General features: G+C 44.1%; 1 protein-coding gene across 1 annotated transcript in view; it reads left to right on the top strand.

Annotated features, from left to right (window-relative positions):
* The window catches only part of LOC309566734 (microtubule-associated protein tau-like), a 133,873-nt gene that overhangs the window by 61,007 nt on the left and 60,632 nt on the right, over window positions 1–12,234 (top strand). Inside the window, exon 2 of the mRNA XM_082272006.1 lies at window positions 1,252–1,419. Coding sequence (XP_082128132.1) covers window positions 1,269–1,419 — 151 coding nt within the window. The 5' untranslated portion in view covers window positions 1,252–1,268. The remainder of the gene's footprint in view (window positions 1–1,251; window positions 1,420–12,234) is intronic.

Here is a 12,234-nt window from a genome sequence, read left to right as displayed (position 1 = left end):
CACAGATTCACCCTAAATGTGAATCGCTGCAGGTGAATTTCCCAGGTGCATATGTTTAGGTTACAGCGATCCATCACCAGTGAATGTTTGGTGAAAGTCACATTTACTGTTCTTTTAAAATATGCCTCTAGTGTCTTTATGGCACTCTGCACACCCCACTGTACTCTTTATGTAGCGCACTCTTAAACCCTGCACTCTGTACGTAATGCACTCCTAAACCCTGCACTCTGTACGTAATGCACTCATGAACTCTGCACTCTGTACGTAATGCACTCATGAACTCTGCACTCTGGATGTAATGCACTCATGAACTCTGCACTCTGTATGTAATTCACTCATGAACTCTGCACTCTGTACGTAATGCACTGATGAACTCTGCACTCTGTACGTAATGCATTCATGAACTCTTCACTCTGTACGTAATGCATTCATGAACTCTGCACTCTGTACGTAATGCACTCATGAACTCTTCACTCTGTACGTAATGCACTCATGAACTCTGCACTCTGTACGTGGCAAAATCCTAAACTTTGCAGTCTGTACGTAGTGTAATCCTGAACTCTGTACATAGCGTACCCCAGATACAACTGGCTCTTTGAGGAAAACCATACTGATGATGCGGCCTGTGATGAAATTGAATTTGATTGTAAAAGACAACCTATCTGTAAAGCTGTCAGATTCTCTGTTTTATGCTTCCCATGCATGAATGGATGATATGCATCCCCCTGACATTACCTACCAGGAGGTCCAGGTTATTGGTCTTCTCTAAAGGTGTGACCCTCTTCTTAGTTAGGTCCGTTTCAGGGCTCGTTAACCTTGAAGAGAGTTGTGGAACGAATCTGCAGCTTATAAACCAATCAGCAATCTGATTAAACAATCTAACAGGAGTGTCCACATTAATAAGTCTGATGGCTGTGTTAGGTTTTGCAGACGCTGCGAGTGTTTCCTGTCTGCGCTGTCTATCCTAGCACAGTCATTGTACTCCTTCTGCTCCTTGGCAGTGCACCATAATTGACGTTCCCCTGCGGGGAAAGGAACCATTGCTCATAAAGGCACATTAGCATCTTTTGAGATTTTCCTGATGCCAGCTTCTGTCAAGCAAAGAAATGCCGAAGTAAATTCTGAATATTGTTTATATGATCACAGTGCCTCCTGGTTGACTGTGCTGGTAGGGCACCACTGCTTGGATGGCTGTCACTGTGTTGGTTGATGTTGTGTGACTCTACATTAATAAAAATATCTTTCTCACAGGTTGACCTTGCACCAGGATGTCTGATCACTACCAGGACTACGATGCAGTGGGGGATCATGTTGATGGGTCCCCTCAGGAGGTCGGCTCAGGAGGGTCTGCCATAGACGATGCTGCCCATGGCCAGGAGGGTGTCATCCGGCTGCCATCTGCACTACAACATGGAGATGGTGAGTTAACGTCTTGTGGCTAGAGCACAATAAGTGTAACAATCCACACTTGTAGAAGCTTTCAGACAATATGTGGTTTTCCTTTTTTTTTTTTTTGTTTGCAGTCAACTAATGTAATGCGGGATGTGACTGGTTAAACTGCAATTGGGCTCTTTTGCACTGCTTTGTGCTATCAGTCTAACACAGTAGACTGATGCAGGAGATTGTACAGGGGTCATCTAATCTGGGTGCTATTGCTCCTTATTTTATCAGCTGGCATCCTAGGGGCAGCAGGTGACACTGCTGTAATCCTTCATTGTAGTAGAGAAAATGGTGTCGCCCACCTGGCTCTGCAGTGTAGCAGGGGTGTATGAATCACATAAGCGAGATCTATCTATCTATCTATCTATCTATCTATCTATCTATCTATCTATCTATCTATCTATCTATCTATCTATCTATCTATCTATCTATCTATCTATCTATCTATCTATCTATCTATCTATCTATCTATCTCTTCAAACGAGACTCATAAAATATATGTTTGGGGGTTAGGATTGTCTTTTTTCCACTTGTTCCATGCTTCTTTTGTTAGGGTGCTACTTTTAACATTTATTTCCCTTTTCACCCTCTGTTCTAATAGCTTTCCTATACCTAAACATGTCTTGTTTTATTTCCATTTTGCTGGCGCCCCCTGTTGTTTGTGCAGCAGCACTACTTTGTTGCTCACAACCTGCCCCTACACATAACCGAATCCCAATGGCCCCTCTTGCTGGCATTGAGGAACTGTATGATTGTGTGAGCCTATTGGAACCTTATGACTATTGTTTGCCAGGTAAGGAGTTCAGCATAAAAGTAGGTGAGAGCCGTGGTAGAGAACCCGTATGTAATAGAATTAATGATAGACCTAGAGTGTACTTGTGGAATTAAAGCGGGACTCCAGGCAAAAGACATAATTTCAGGATGTTACCTTTTCTATAGCCCATGTACAGGGCCTGTGCTACCACTAGGCAAACTAGGCGGCCGCCTAGGGCGCACTACCACCTAGGGTGCAGCCATGGCCAGTGAGACATTCCTCTCCTGTCACCTCCTCATCCCCGGTGGATGTCACCTCTAGAGAGGGGGGCACTTTGTATATAAAAGGGTGTGTGGGGTTAAAGGGGGGCAGTGTGTATATGAAGGGGGGTGTAGGGTTAAAGAGGGGCAGTGTGTGCAAGAAGGGGGTGTAGCAGAGTGTAGTGTTAAAAGGGGGCATTATGTACAAGAAAGTTGGCAATGTGAACAGTTATTTTTTATTTTGGGGGGGGGGGGGGTGGTGTGCGCACGTAGCTGGTCTTGCCTAGGGTGCAAAATAGTCTAGCACTGGCCCTGCCCATGTAGATGGCTTACCTTCTTTTACAGCTACCAACATCCCCCTTGATCACTGTTTAACACCCTCTTCTCGGCGTTCCCAAAATCCTAGTTCTGGTACTTGCCTATCTGCCAGAATCTGCTTCTTTGGTTACCTCCCCACCCCAGCATGCTCATTGGACCAGGTTAAAGGACGCCATTTCTTTTCCTATGGTGTTGAGCTGGTGATAGACCTTAGCAGAAACTTGAATTGCTCGCACAAGCACCTGTTAATATTTTTTACTTAATTCAAAACTGGAAGGGGTGTATTTGCTTTGCCTGGAGTTCTTCTAGTATATAGAATTCTTTCCTTGTTCTCACAGCATTAAACCATATTCTTCTTTACAGGAACATGAAGCCATTTCAGCAGCTTCTCATACTGTTTGTTCTTATCATCTGTGATTTGTTATTGACCGGAGGGTTTTATTGTTTATTTCCAGCGTTGTGTTCCTCCTGGGAGGTAAATGTTATAGTGCAGTTTTATTTTAAGTAATATTTTTGCTGCATTGATGGTTTTCTGGGGGTGACAGACACCTTGAAGTTTGTGTGTCAGCATGATTTAGGTTTAGAGTGACATTGCAGCTTTCATTGCTGCAATGCATCACGGTTCATCCTATGTGCAGTGCCTTGAAAAGTATTCGTACCCCTTGAAATGTTTCACATTTTGTTATGTTACAACCAAAAACGTAAATGTAAGTGGAAGGAAAATGATAAATGGTTTCAAAACATTTTACAAATATGTGAAAAGTGTGGCGTGCATTTTATATTCAGCCCCTGACTCAATATTTTGTAGAACCACCTTTCCCTGCAATTACAGCTGTAAGTCTTTTTGGGGATGTTTTTACCAGCTTTGCACATCTAGAGAAGGACATTTTTGCCCATTCTTTGCAAAATAACTCCAGCTCTGTCAGATTGGATGGAGAGCGTCTGAACAGCAACTTTCAAGCCACAGATTCTCAATTGGATTTAGGTCTGGACTTTGACTGGGCTATTCTAACACATGAATATGCTTTGATCTAAACCATTCCATTGTAGCTCTGGCTGTATGTTTAGGGTTGTTGTCCTGCTGGAAGGTGAACCTCTGCTCCAGTCTCAGGTCTTTTGCAGACATAAGAGGTTTTCTTCTAAGATTGCCCTGTATTTGGCTCCATCTATCTTCCCATCAATTCTGACCAGCTTCCCTGTCCCTGCTGAAGAAAAGCATCTCCACAACATGATGCTGCCACCATTATGTTTCACAGTGGGGATGGTGCGTTCAGGGTTGTTCTCATCTGACCAGAGCACTTTCTTCCACATATTGCTGTGTCCCATATATGGCTTCTCTCAAACGAGACGACTTATGGCTTTCTTCTTGCCACTCTTCCATAAAGGCCAGATTTGTGGAGCTCAAGAATAATAGTTGTGTTGTGGACAGATTCTCCTACCTGGGCTGTGGATTTCTGCAGCTTCTCCAGAGTTACCATGGCCCTCTTGGCTGCGTCTCTGAATAATGCTTAGGACATTTTTTTTATAACCTAATCCTGTGTTAAACTTCTCCACAACTTTATCCCTGACCTGTCTGGTGTGCTCCCTGGCCTTCATTATGCTTTTTGTTCACTAAGGTTCTCTAACAAACCTCAGAGGACTTCACAGAACAGCTGTGTTTATGCTGAGGTTAAATTACACACAGGTGGACTCTATTTACTAATTAGGTGACTTATGAAGATAATTGGTTCCACTAGATTTTAATTAGGGGTATCAGAGTAAAGGGGGCTGAATACAAACGCATGCCACACTTTTCAGACTTTTATTTATAAAACATTTATCATTTTCCTTCCACTTCACAATTACAGTATCTCACAAAATACCCTGTAACACTAACGAGTCACATGACATCGGGGAGGAAAAATGGCTTACTGGGCCCAATTTGGACATTTTTACTTACCGGTGTACTCACTTTTGTTGCCAGCGGTTTAGACATTAATGGCTGTGTGTTGAGTTTTTTGGAGGGGACAGCACATCCCTCCAAAATGTTGAGGGGTGTACTCACTTTTGTGAGATACTGTAGGTGCCACTTTGTGTTGGTCTATCACATAAAATCCCAATAAAAAAAAAAAAATTACATTTTTGGATGTAACATGACAAAATAGGGAAAATTTCAAGGGGCATGAATACTTTTTCAAGGCACTGTATATGTGCTAAAACACAGCAATGAAACGTGCGGGTTCGAATGACATCCATTTGGATAGTTTTAAAAAAGCTGGTCTGCCCAAAACCGATATTTCGAACATGGAGACATTGGTTGCTTTAAACTAGTATTAAACCCTCAGCGGTATTTATTTTTTAAAATTTACACAATAAAATAAACATTTCCTAGTAAAATATTTGTTAAAATTCTTACCCCAGCACTAGGGTTGCACCGTGTGAACCCAGGCTTGTCGTAGTGACTTAAAGTGGTTGTCAAGCCACTTATATAAAACGATCTAATCCCCTCTGTAATAGAACAATAAGTGTCCCTGCGCCTGTGTTATAGAAAAAATATGCAGATCGGTACCTAAATCAGAGCAGCTCCTGGTGCTCAGTTGACCCCTCGGCTCTCTTCTCTGCCCGGTTAACAGCTGCAGCGGGCAGGGCCGAGCACTGCCGCTGATGTCAGCCTGGAAGGAGGGGAAGAGAGGAGAGAGAGAGCCTAGTGGTCACGTGATCGCCGGGAGCCGCTCTGAGGTAGGTACCGATTGCATCATTTTTCTATAACACAGGCACATTGACACTTATTGTTCTATAACAGAGTAGATTATATCATCTTAAATTAAATATAAGAGCAGCAGGAGTGGAGGGGCGGGATGATGGAGGCACGTACACTGACCACGGTATCAGGGCTCAGCAGCCATGATACACCGTGGTCAGTGTACAGGGGGGTAGAAACTGTCAGGATCAGCTGGGTTTTTTAGGTGATACAAGGGGCCAAATGACAGCACAAGCACTGTGCTGTATAACATGCTTTAAGGAAACTGGATCTGTTTTTTTTTTTTTTTAGGGTAACAAACGCTTTAGGCCTGGGTTCACCACACAGAAGCAATGCAGAAAACCGCATGGGATTCGGACAGGAATCGCACCGCATTCCTGTTCATATCACAAGTGATTCTTTACAGTGCAATTTGAGCCCATTCACCATTTGTATGGACTCAAATCGAACCGCATGGTTTCAGTAATTGGTATCGGCGAGTACTTGAGCACAAGTATCCGTACTCGTCGTACTTGCTCTTAAAAAACAGGTGTCGGTGCATCCCTACCTAGCACTTGGGGTTTATAACTTTCAATGCTGATGGCTCCTACTCTCTGTGCTGCTTCCCTGAACTTCCACTCTTTACAGGAAAGAGTTAACAGGGGACAGTCAGTCTGCAACATGTCTGTTAGCTTGGAGAAGGGAGGAGGGTGGAACAGGGGAGTAAATTCACGGAAAAAGATCTGGCACCTGCTGAAAAGATGGTGGTGGAATAATACAGCCTAATATGTCAGGAGCATCTCCATGAGAAGGAGAGTAAATGGCCAAAAAACAACACAGATCACAAGAGCGCTAGAAGACAGGCTTGTAGGTGGAATGGAGCCCAATAGTAAATATTCATAGATAAAGGTACAAAGACAGGCAGGAACTCCACGATGAATAACATAAAAAGCCAGTGTTTATTGTGACAGCTTGAAAGGTACAATTTAAAAAAATTGGATGGCAGCCTAGATGGAAAGCTTTACTGTGTCACTGTGGCTGCATCTGCATCCTTGTCAATGGTGGAGATGGATGTCGACGGGTGCCGATGGAGGGGCAGGAACCTAGTCGGGGCTCTGGACGGGGGACACACAAAGTCCAAGCGGCCGATGGACCAAAGCCGGAAGCCAGATGGGAGGAAGCCGCATTCCAAGTCCGTGGAACGCACTGGACAGCTGAAAGTTGACAGGGCGCCCGGTGATTACGTCAACCACCGCGCCAGGAAGCCAGAATGCCATTAGGGAACAGAAGGCAGTGGAGGACAAGCCAGAGAGAGTTGTGGGCCATACACACTAGAAGATTTTCTGAAGACTTTTTCCTTTAGACTTACCAAAACCAGATAAGATGAGGTCAAACCTAAACACTTTCAATTTGTATGCAATCTGGCAGGCCCTTGCACTACATAGAAAAGGTAAATCTGAAGGAAAAAGTCTTCAGAAAATCTGATAGTGTGTATGGCTCTTTAGTCCCCTTACTATGGCAACATGTTTTGCGCGCCTGCGCCTTATCAAGCCTTTGACGGGACGGACCAATCCTCCTTAAATGCAAGTAGTGGGAGGAAGAAGGGACAATGGCCCCACCCCGGGGGGTGGGCTTGGAAGTAAAATTAAAAACCGTATCGATCTCTAGAACTGTCACGCAAGGATATAGACTCAGACACAGGACAAGAACAAAAAACAAATACAATAGGGAATAGGGACTATAACCCATCTCTTATAAGCGAATCTGTCCATATGGGGAACAATTTGAATGAAAGGACAATTGAGATACATCAGAATAAATAGGATAAATAAAAAAATAATAAATATATATAGAAAATTATATATATATTTATACTGTATGTGTGTGTGTGTATGTGTATGTGTATGTATATATATATATATATATATAATAGGCAGATAATCAGATATTATATAGAAAAAATATGCAATAAAATGTATACAAGTATACATGGATTATACTTCTATATACATCGGCACCCATGGACATCCATCTCCACCGTTGACAAGGATGCAGATGCAGTCACAGTGACACAGTAAGACTTTCCATCTAGGCTGCCATCCAGTGTTTTTAATTGTACCTTTCAAGCTGTTGTCCCAATAAACACTGCCTTTTGACGGTTGACGTAATCACCGGGCGCCCTGTCAACTTTCGGCTGTCCAGTGCGTTCCACGGACTTGGAACGCAGCTTCCTCCCATCTGTCTTCCGGCTTCGGTCCATCGGCCACTTGGACTTTGTGTGTCCCCCATCCAGAGCCCCGACTAGGTTCCTGCCCCTCCATCGGCACCCGTGGACATCCATCTCCACCATTGACAAGGATGCAGATGCAGCCACAGTGACACAGTAAGGCTTTCCATCTAGGCTGCCATCCAATTTTTTTAAATTATACCTTTCAAGCTGTTGACACAATAAACACTGGCTTTTTATGTTACTCATCATGGAGATCCTGGTTGTCTTTGTACATTTATCTATGAATATTAACTATTGGGCTTCATTCCACCTACAAGCCTGCCTTCAAGCGCTCTTGTGATCTGTGTTGTTTTTTTGGAGCAGGGGAGTGCCTTGCCATCCTAAGCTATGGGGCTGTGAGTTTCTATTGCTGCACACAGTGTAAGGAGACACAACTTTAGTTCTTGTATGCAAGGGTGGGTCCAAAGGACACTGCAAGAGAAAGGTACCAGCAAAACCCAAATGGGACACAGATTGAAGCGGCAGGGGGGGGGGGGGTTTATGCTGACAGGGGTTTTAACTCTTCCTTACTATCCAAAATGAAGAAAAAAAAAAGTTTGCCTATAATTTTATTTTAATGGTAATTAGGTATAGGTGAATAGACCATTAAAATCAGAGGCTTCCCTATCTGAACAGATGCAATGTTTTGTGGGCTGGATTGATATTCAGGGCCTATTTCCACTTTTATGGTCCAGAGACCAACCAAATTAAATCCCAAACCTTTTGCTCCCCTTCCAGAACATGTCCTAGCATCATTTTTTATTAGGGCCCTTTCACCCAGGCTTTCTGATAAGGTCCGCCTGTCAGTTTTTCAGATCAGACCCCCCATTCACCCCTATGGTGCGGCGGATGTCGAATTTGACATATCCGCTGACACAGGCCACTATCCGACCCTAATTTTCATCCATCTGGAGGATGGGATTGGATTAAAACGTACAGGCGGTCTGTTCTCATCTGATCTCCCCATAGAGGAGAGCGGTGCTCTGACAGGTTTGTCTTTGCACAGTGAGCGGAGACGGACCTGTCATCCACCTGCTCAGCTCGGATCAGACTGCTCGTGTGAAAGGACCCTTAACCTGAGGAAAAAGCTGCTTCTGCATTGAGATAAGCCACAACCCACAGATACCTATAGACACGCACAGATAAAACATGCACATGGGGCCATTTGCAATTAGATGCAGCGGTTCCCTGTGATTAGCTGCAGGCAGAAGCCCCATTGAAAGCAAGGAATGGTTAGCACATTGGAAGCTATGGGTTCTGTCAGCATCCCACCTGCAGCTGATCCATCTTTGGGGGCCTATCACATCAAATGAAACAGAAAACCACAAGTAAGTCCATTAATAAATTGTACATTTTTATTTATTAAAAATATTACAAACCTCATAAAAACATATTTACATATATACAAAATAAATAAAAATTATATATAAACAAAAATAGTTTACATCAGCATAGAAACAGAATATTGTTTTTTTTCCAAGGAAAAAAAAAATCATAAAGAAAACTAAATATATCAACTAAGACACATTTTCATATTAATATTATCAGGATTAAACTTAACAAAGCCTTAACCTCCACCTAAACACACCCTCAGGCTAAGAAACGATTACACCTGTATCCCATGCATGCAGCCTTTTTCCAAAAATCCAATCTTATAAAAAATCTAGGGGTCATTAAAGGACCGAAAGAAAGCCGCACACCCAGAGACTGACCGACAGAAGCTACGGGGACCTGACATTCCTCCACGCCTTTGTCCAGGTTCCTGGCTGCCACCTGTCCTTCTCAAGACCCCGAATCTTCCCAACCTCACCCACAATGTTGTGCACCACCACCTCGACAGGAAGGCCTCCCTCATAACAGGGCCTGGGCAATCCTTTAAGGCCAGTGGCTCGCTAAAGGCAGATTCAACGACCCTCCTCTCCAGGGCCTTTCTAGGAAGAGACTTCATTTCCTCCGCTGTCACTCGCCACTGCCAACATTTTTTTAGGCACAGGGCAACGTAAGCTGGGAACTTACCATGTCGGACCCTCCGGCTTTTCACTGGCCCACCATTCTCCCAGCTTCGCAGAAAAGGCCTAAACCATAAATGAAAAACACCAACCCATCCAGGCGGTTCCTCTGCCAGCATGTTACCAAAATTATGTTTCAAAAACATCAGAGAAAAAGATACCCCGGGGTTGACCATACCTGGGCCACCCTGGGAAGGTAGGATACAGACCTCTTAATGAAGTTTAGTTTGTTCTCCCATAACCGCTAGAAAAAACAGGTGTAGATCTTCGCATAGAGAGACACTGGCAAAACACAGACAAAGCTGACATACAGAAATATCGGGATCAGGTAAGTTTTAATCAGGTTAATCCTTTCCCTGTAAGAGAGTTTTCATTCCTTCCAGCTGGCAACCTTGGCATTGGCATCTAGTAGCCTGCTTTCCCAATTTGCAAGACCGTACTCGCCGGGATCAAATTTTAACTTTTAATTTCCTGCTGGGGCTCTGGGGAGGTGTCTAGAAGCTCGAAGCTATCGCCATCCTCTCCCATCCAGAAAACGTCACTCTTATCCTGATTGCTCTTTGAGCCTTATGCCTCATCATACTGCTCCCCCACTGAGACCACCTCCTCCGCTTCTTCTGTCCCAGAGATGAAAACAGGCACATCATCAGCATAGGCCACAACCCTCAAAGGAGGCTCACCAGGAATACCCAAAGGCACTCCGCACAACGGTCCGCTCTCTAACCTCCTGATGAAGGGATTGATTGCAAACGCGTATAGCAGAGGATGCAAAGGACACCCCTGATGCACACCCAAGTCAACCTCAAAGGATCGTCCGATCCAACCATTCACAAGCATGAAGCTTTCAGCCACTCTGTACAAAGTCTTTAGCCAATTGATAAAGCCCCCCCCCTCCAGGCCATACTTGGCAAGAAGCAGCCATAGGTACTAATGATTGACACGATCAAAAGCTTTTGCCTGATCCAATGCCAGCAGGTACTTTCCCCAGCCTGCAGCCCTGCACCGTTCCAGGGCCTCCTAGACAGCTAACACCGCTGAAAAAGTGCTTCTACCCTGAACCAAACGTGCTGGTGGTGAGAAAGTAGATTGCCCTCTATAGATGATAAACGCCACAAAATGATTTTTGCCAGTATCTTCCTATCAACATTGAAAAGGCTAACGGGCCACCAGTTCTCAGTTCTTGAAGAATCTTTAACCTTTGACAGAAGATTCACCACAGATTGTCACATGGAGGGATAGAGTAAACCTTCTCTCAGACAGCCCTTAAAAACCTCCACTCAATACGGGGCCAGAGTAACCTTAAAGTGCTTGTAAAACTCGGCTGTCAATCCATCTGGCCCAAGCGACTTCCTGATGGCAAGCTTATCAATAGCCTTAACTACCTCATCTTTAGAAGAGGCTTCCTTCTGGAATGACAGCCATGCAGACCAATTTGATGTAGTGTGCGGCATATGGTCTGAGCACTGACAGGCTGACCCCAGACCCCTTCAACCTCTGCAGTGATGCTGGCAGCACTCCTATGTCTATTTCCCAAAGACATCCTTTGGATATGACGCTGAGCACGTGCACTCAACCCTTTTGGTCTACCATTGCGAGGCCTGTTCTGAGTGGAACCTGTCCTGTTAAACCGCTGTATGGTCTTGGCCACCATGCTACAGCTCAGTTTCAGGGTCTTGGCAATCTCCTTATAGCCTAGGCCAGTGATGGCAAACCTTGGCACCCCAGATGTTTTGGAACTACTTTTCCCATGATGCTCGACTACACTGCAGATTGCATGAGCATCATGGGAAATGTAGTTCCAAAATATCTGGGGTGCCAAGGTTCGCCATCACTGGCCTAGGCCATCTTTTTGTAGAGCAACAATTCTTTTTTTCAGATCCTCAGAGAGCTCTTTGCCATGAGGTGCCATGTTGAACTTCCAGCGACCAGTATGAGAGAGTAAGTGCGATAACACCAAATTTAACACACCTGCTCACCATTCACACCCGAGACCTTTTAACACTAAAAAGTCACATGACACCGGGGAGGGAAAATGGATAACTGGGCCCAATTTGGACATTTTTACTTCGGGGTGTACTCACTTTTGTTGCCAGCGGTTTAGACATTAATGGCTGTGTGTTGAGTTTTTTTAAGGGGACAGCAAATTTACACTGTTATACATGCTGTACACTCACTACTTTACATTGTAGCAAAGTGTCATTTTTTCAGTGTTTGTCACATGAAAGGATATAATAAATTATTTACAAAAATGTGAGGGGTGTACTCACTTTTGTGAGATACTATAGCTCTTCTATTACTGTAGGGTTAATACCTAGGGGAACCTGCTTCAGTTTACATGTGGGGAATAATTGGTGCAAATATGTGGCTGTTCCCTAAAAATGACAACCTACGAAAAGTCTAAAATGATCTTACTTATTAGGTCAAGCACAACTTCAAAGCTCGCTTGCTTTTTTGGTCATGTCGCT

The sequence above is a fragment of the Pelophylax lessonae genome (genome assembly GCF_965119305.1).
Source record: "Pelophylax lessonae genome assembly, chromosome: 11".
NCBI lineage: Eukaryota > Metazoa > Chordata > Amphibia > Anura > Ranidae > Pelophylax > Pelophylax lessonae.
This window is presented reverse-complemented; position numbering and strand designations above follow the sequence as displayed.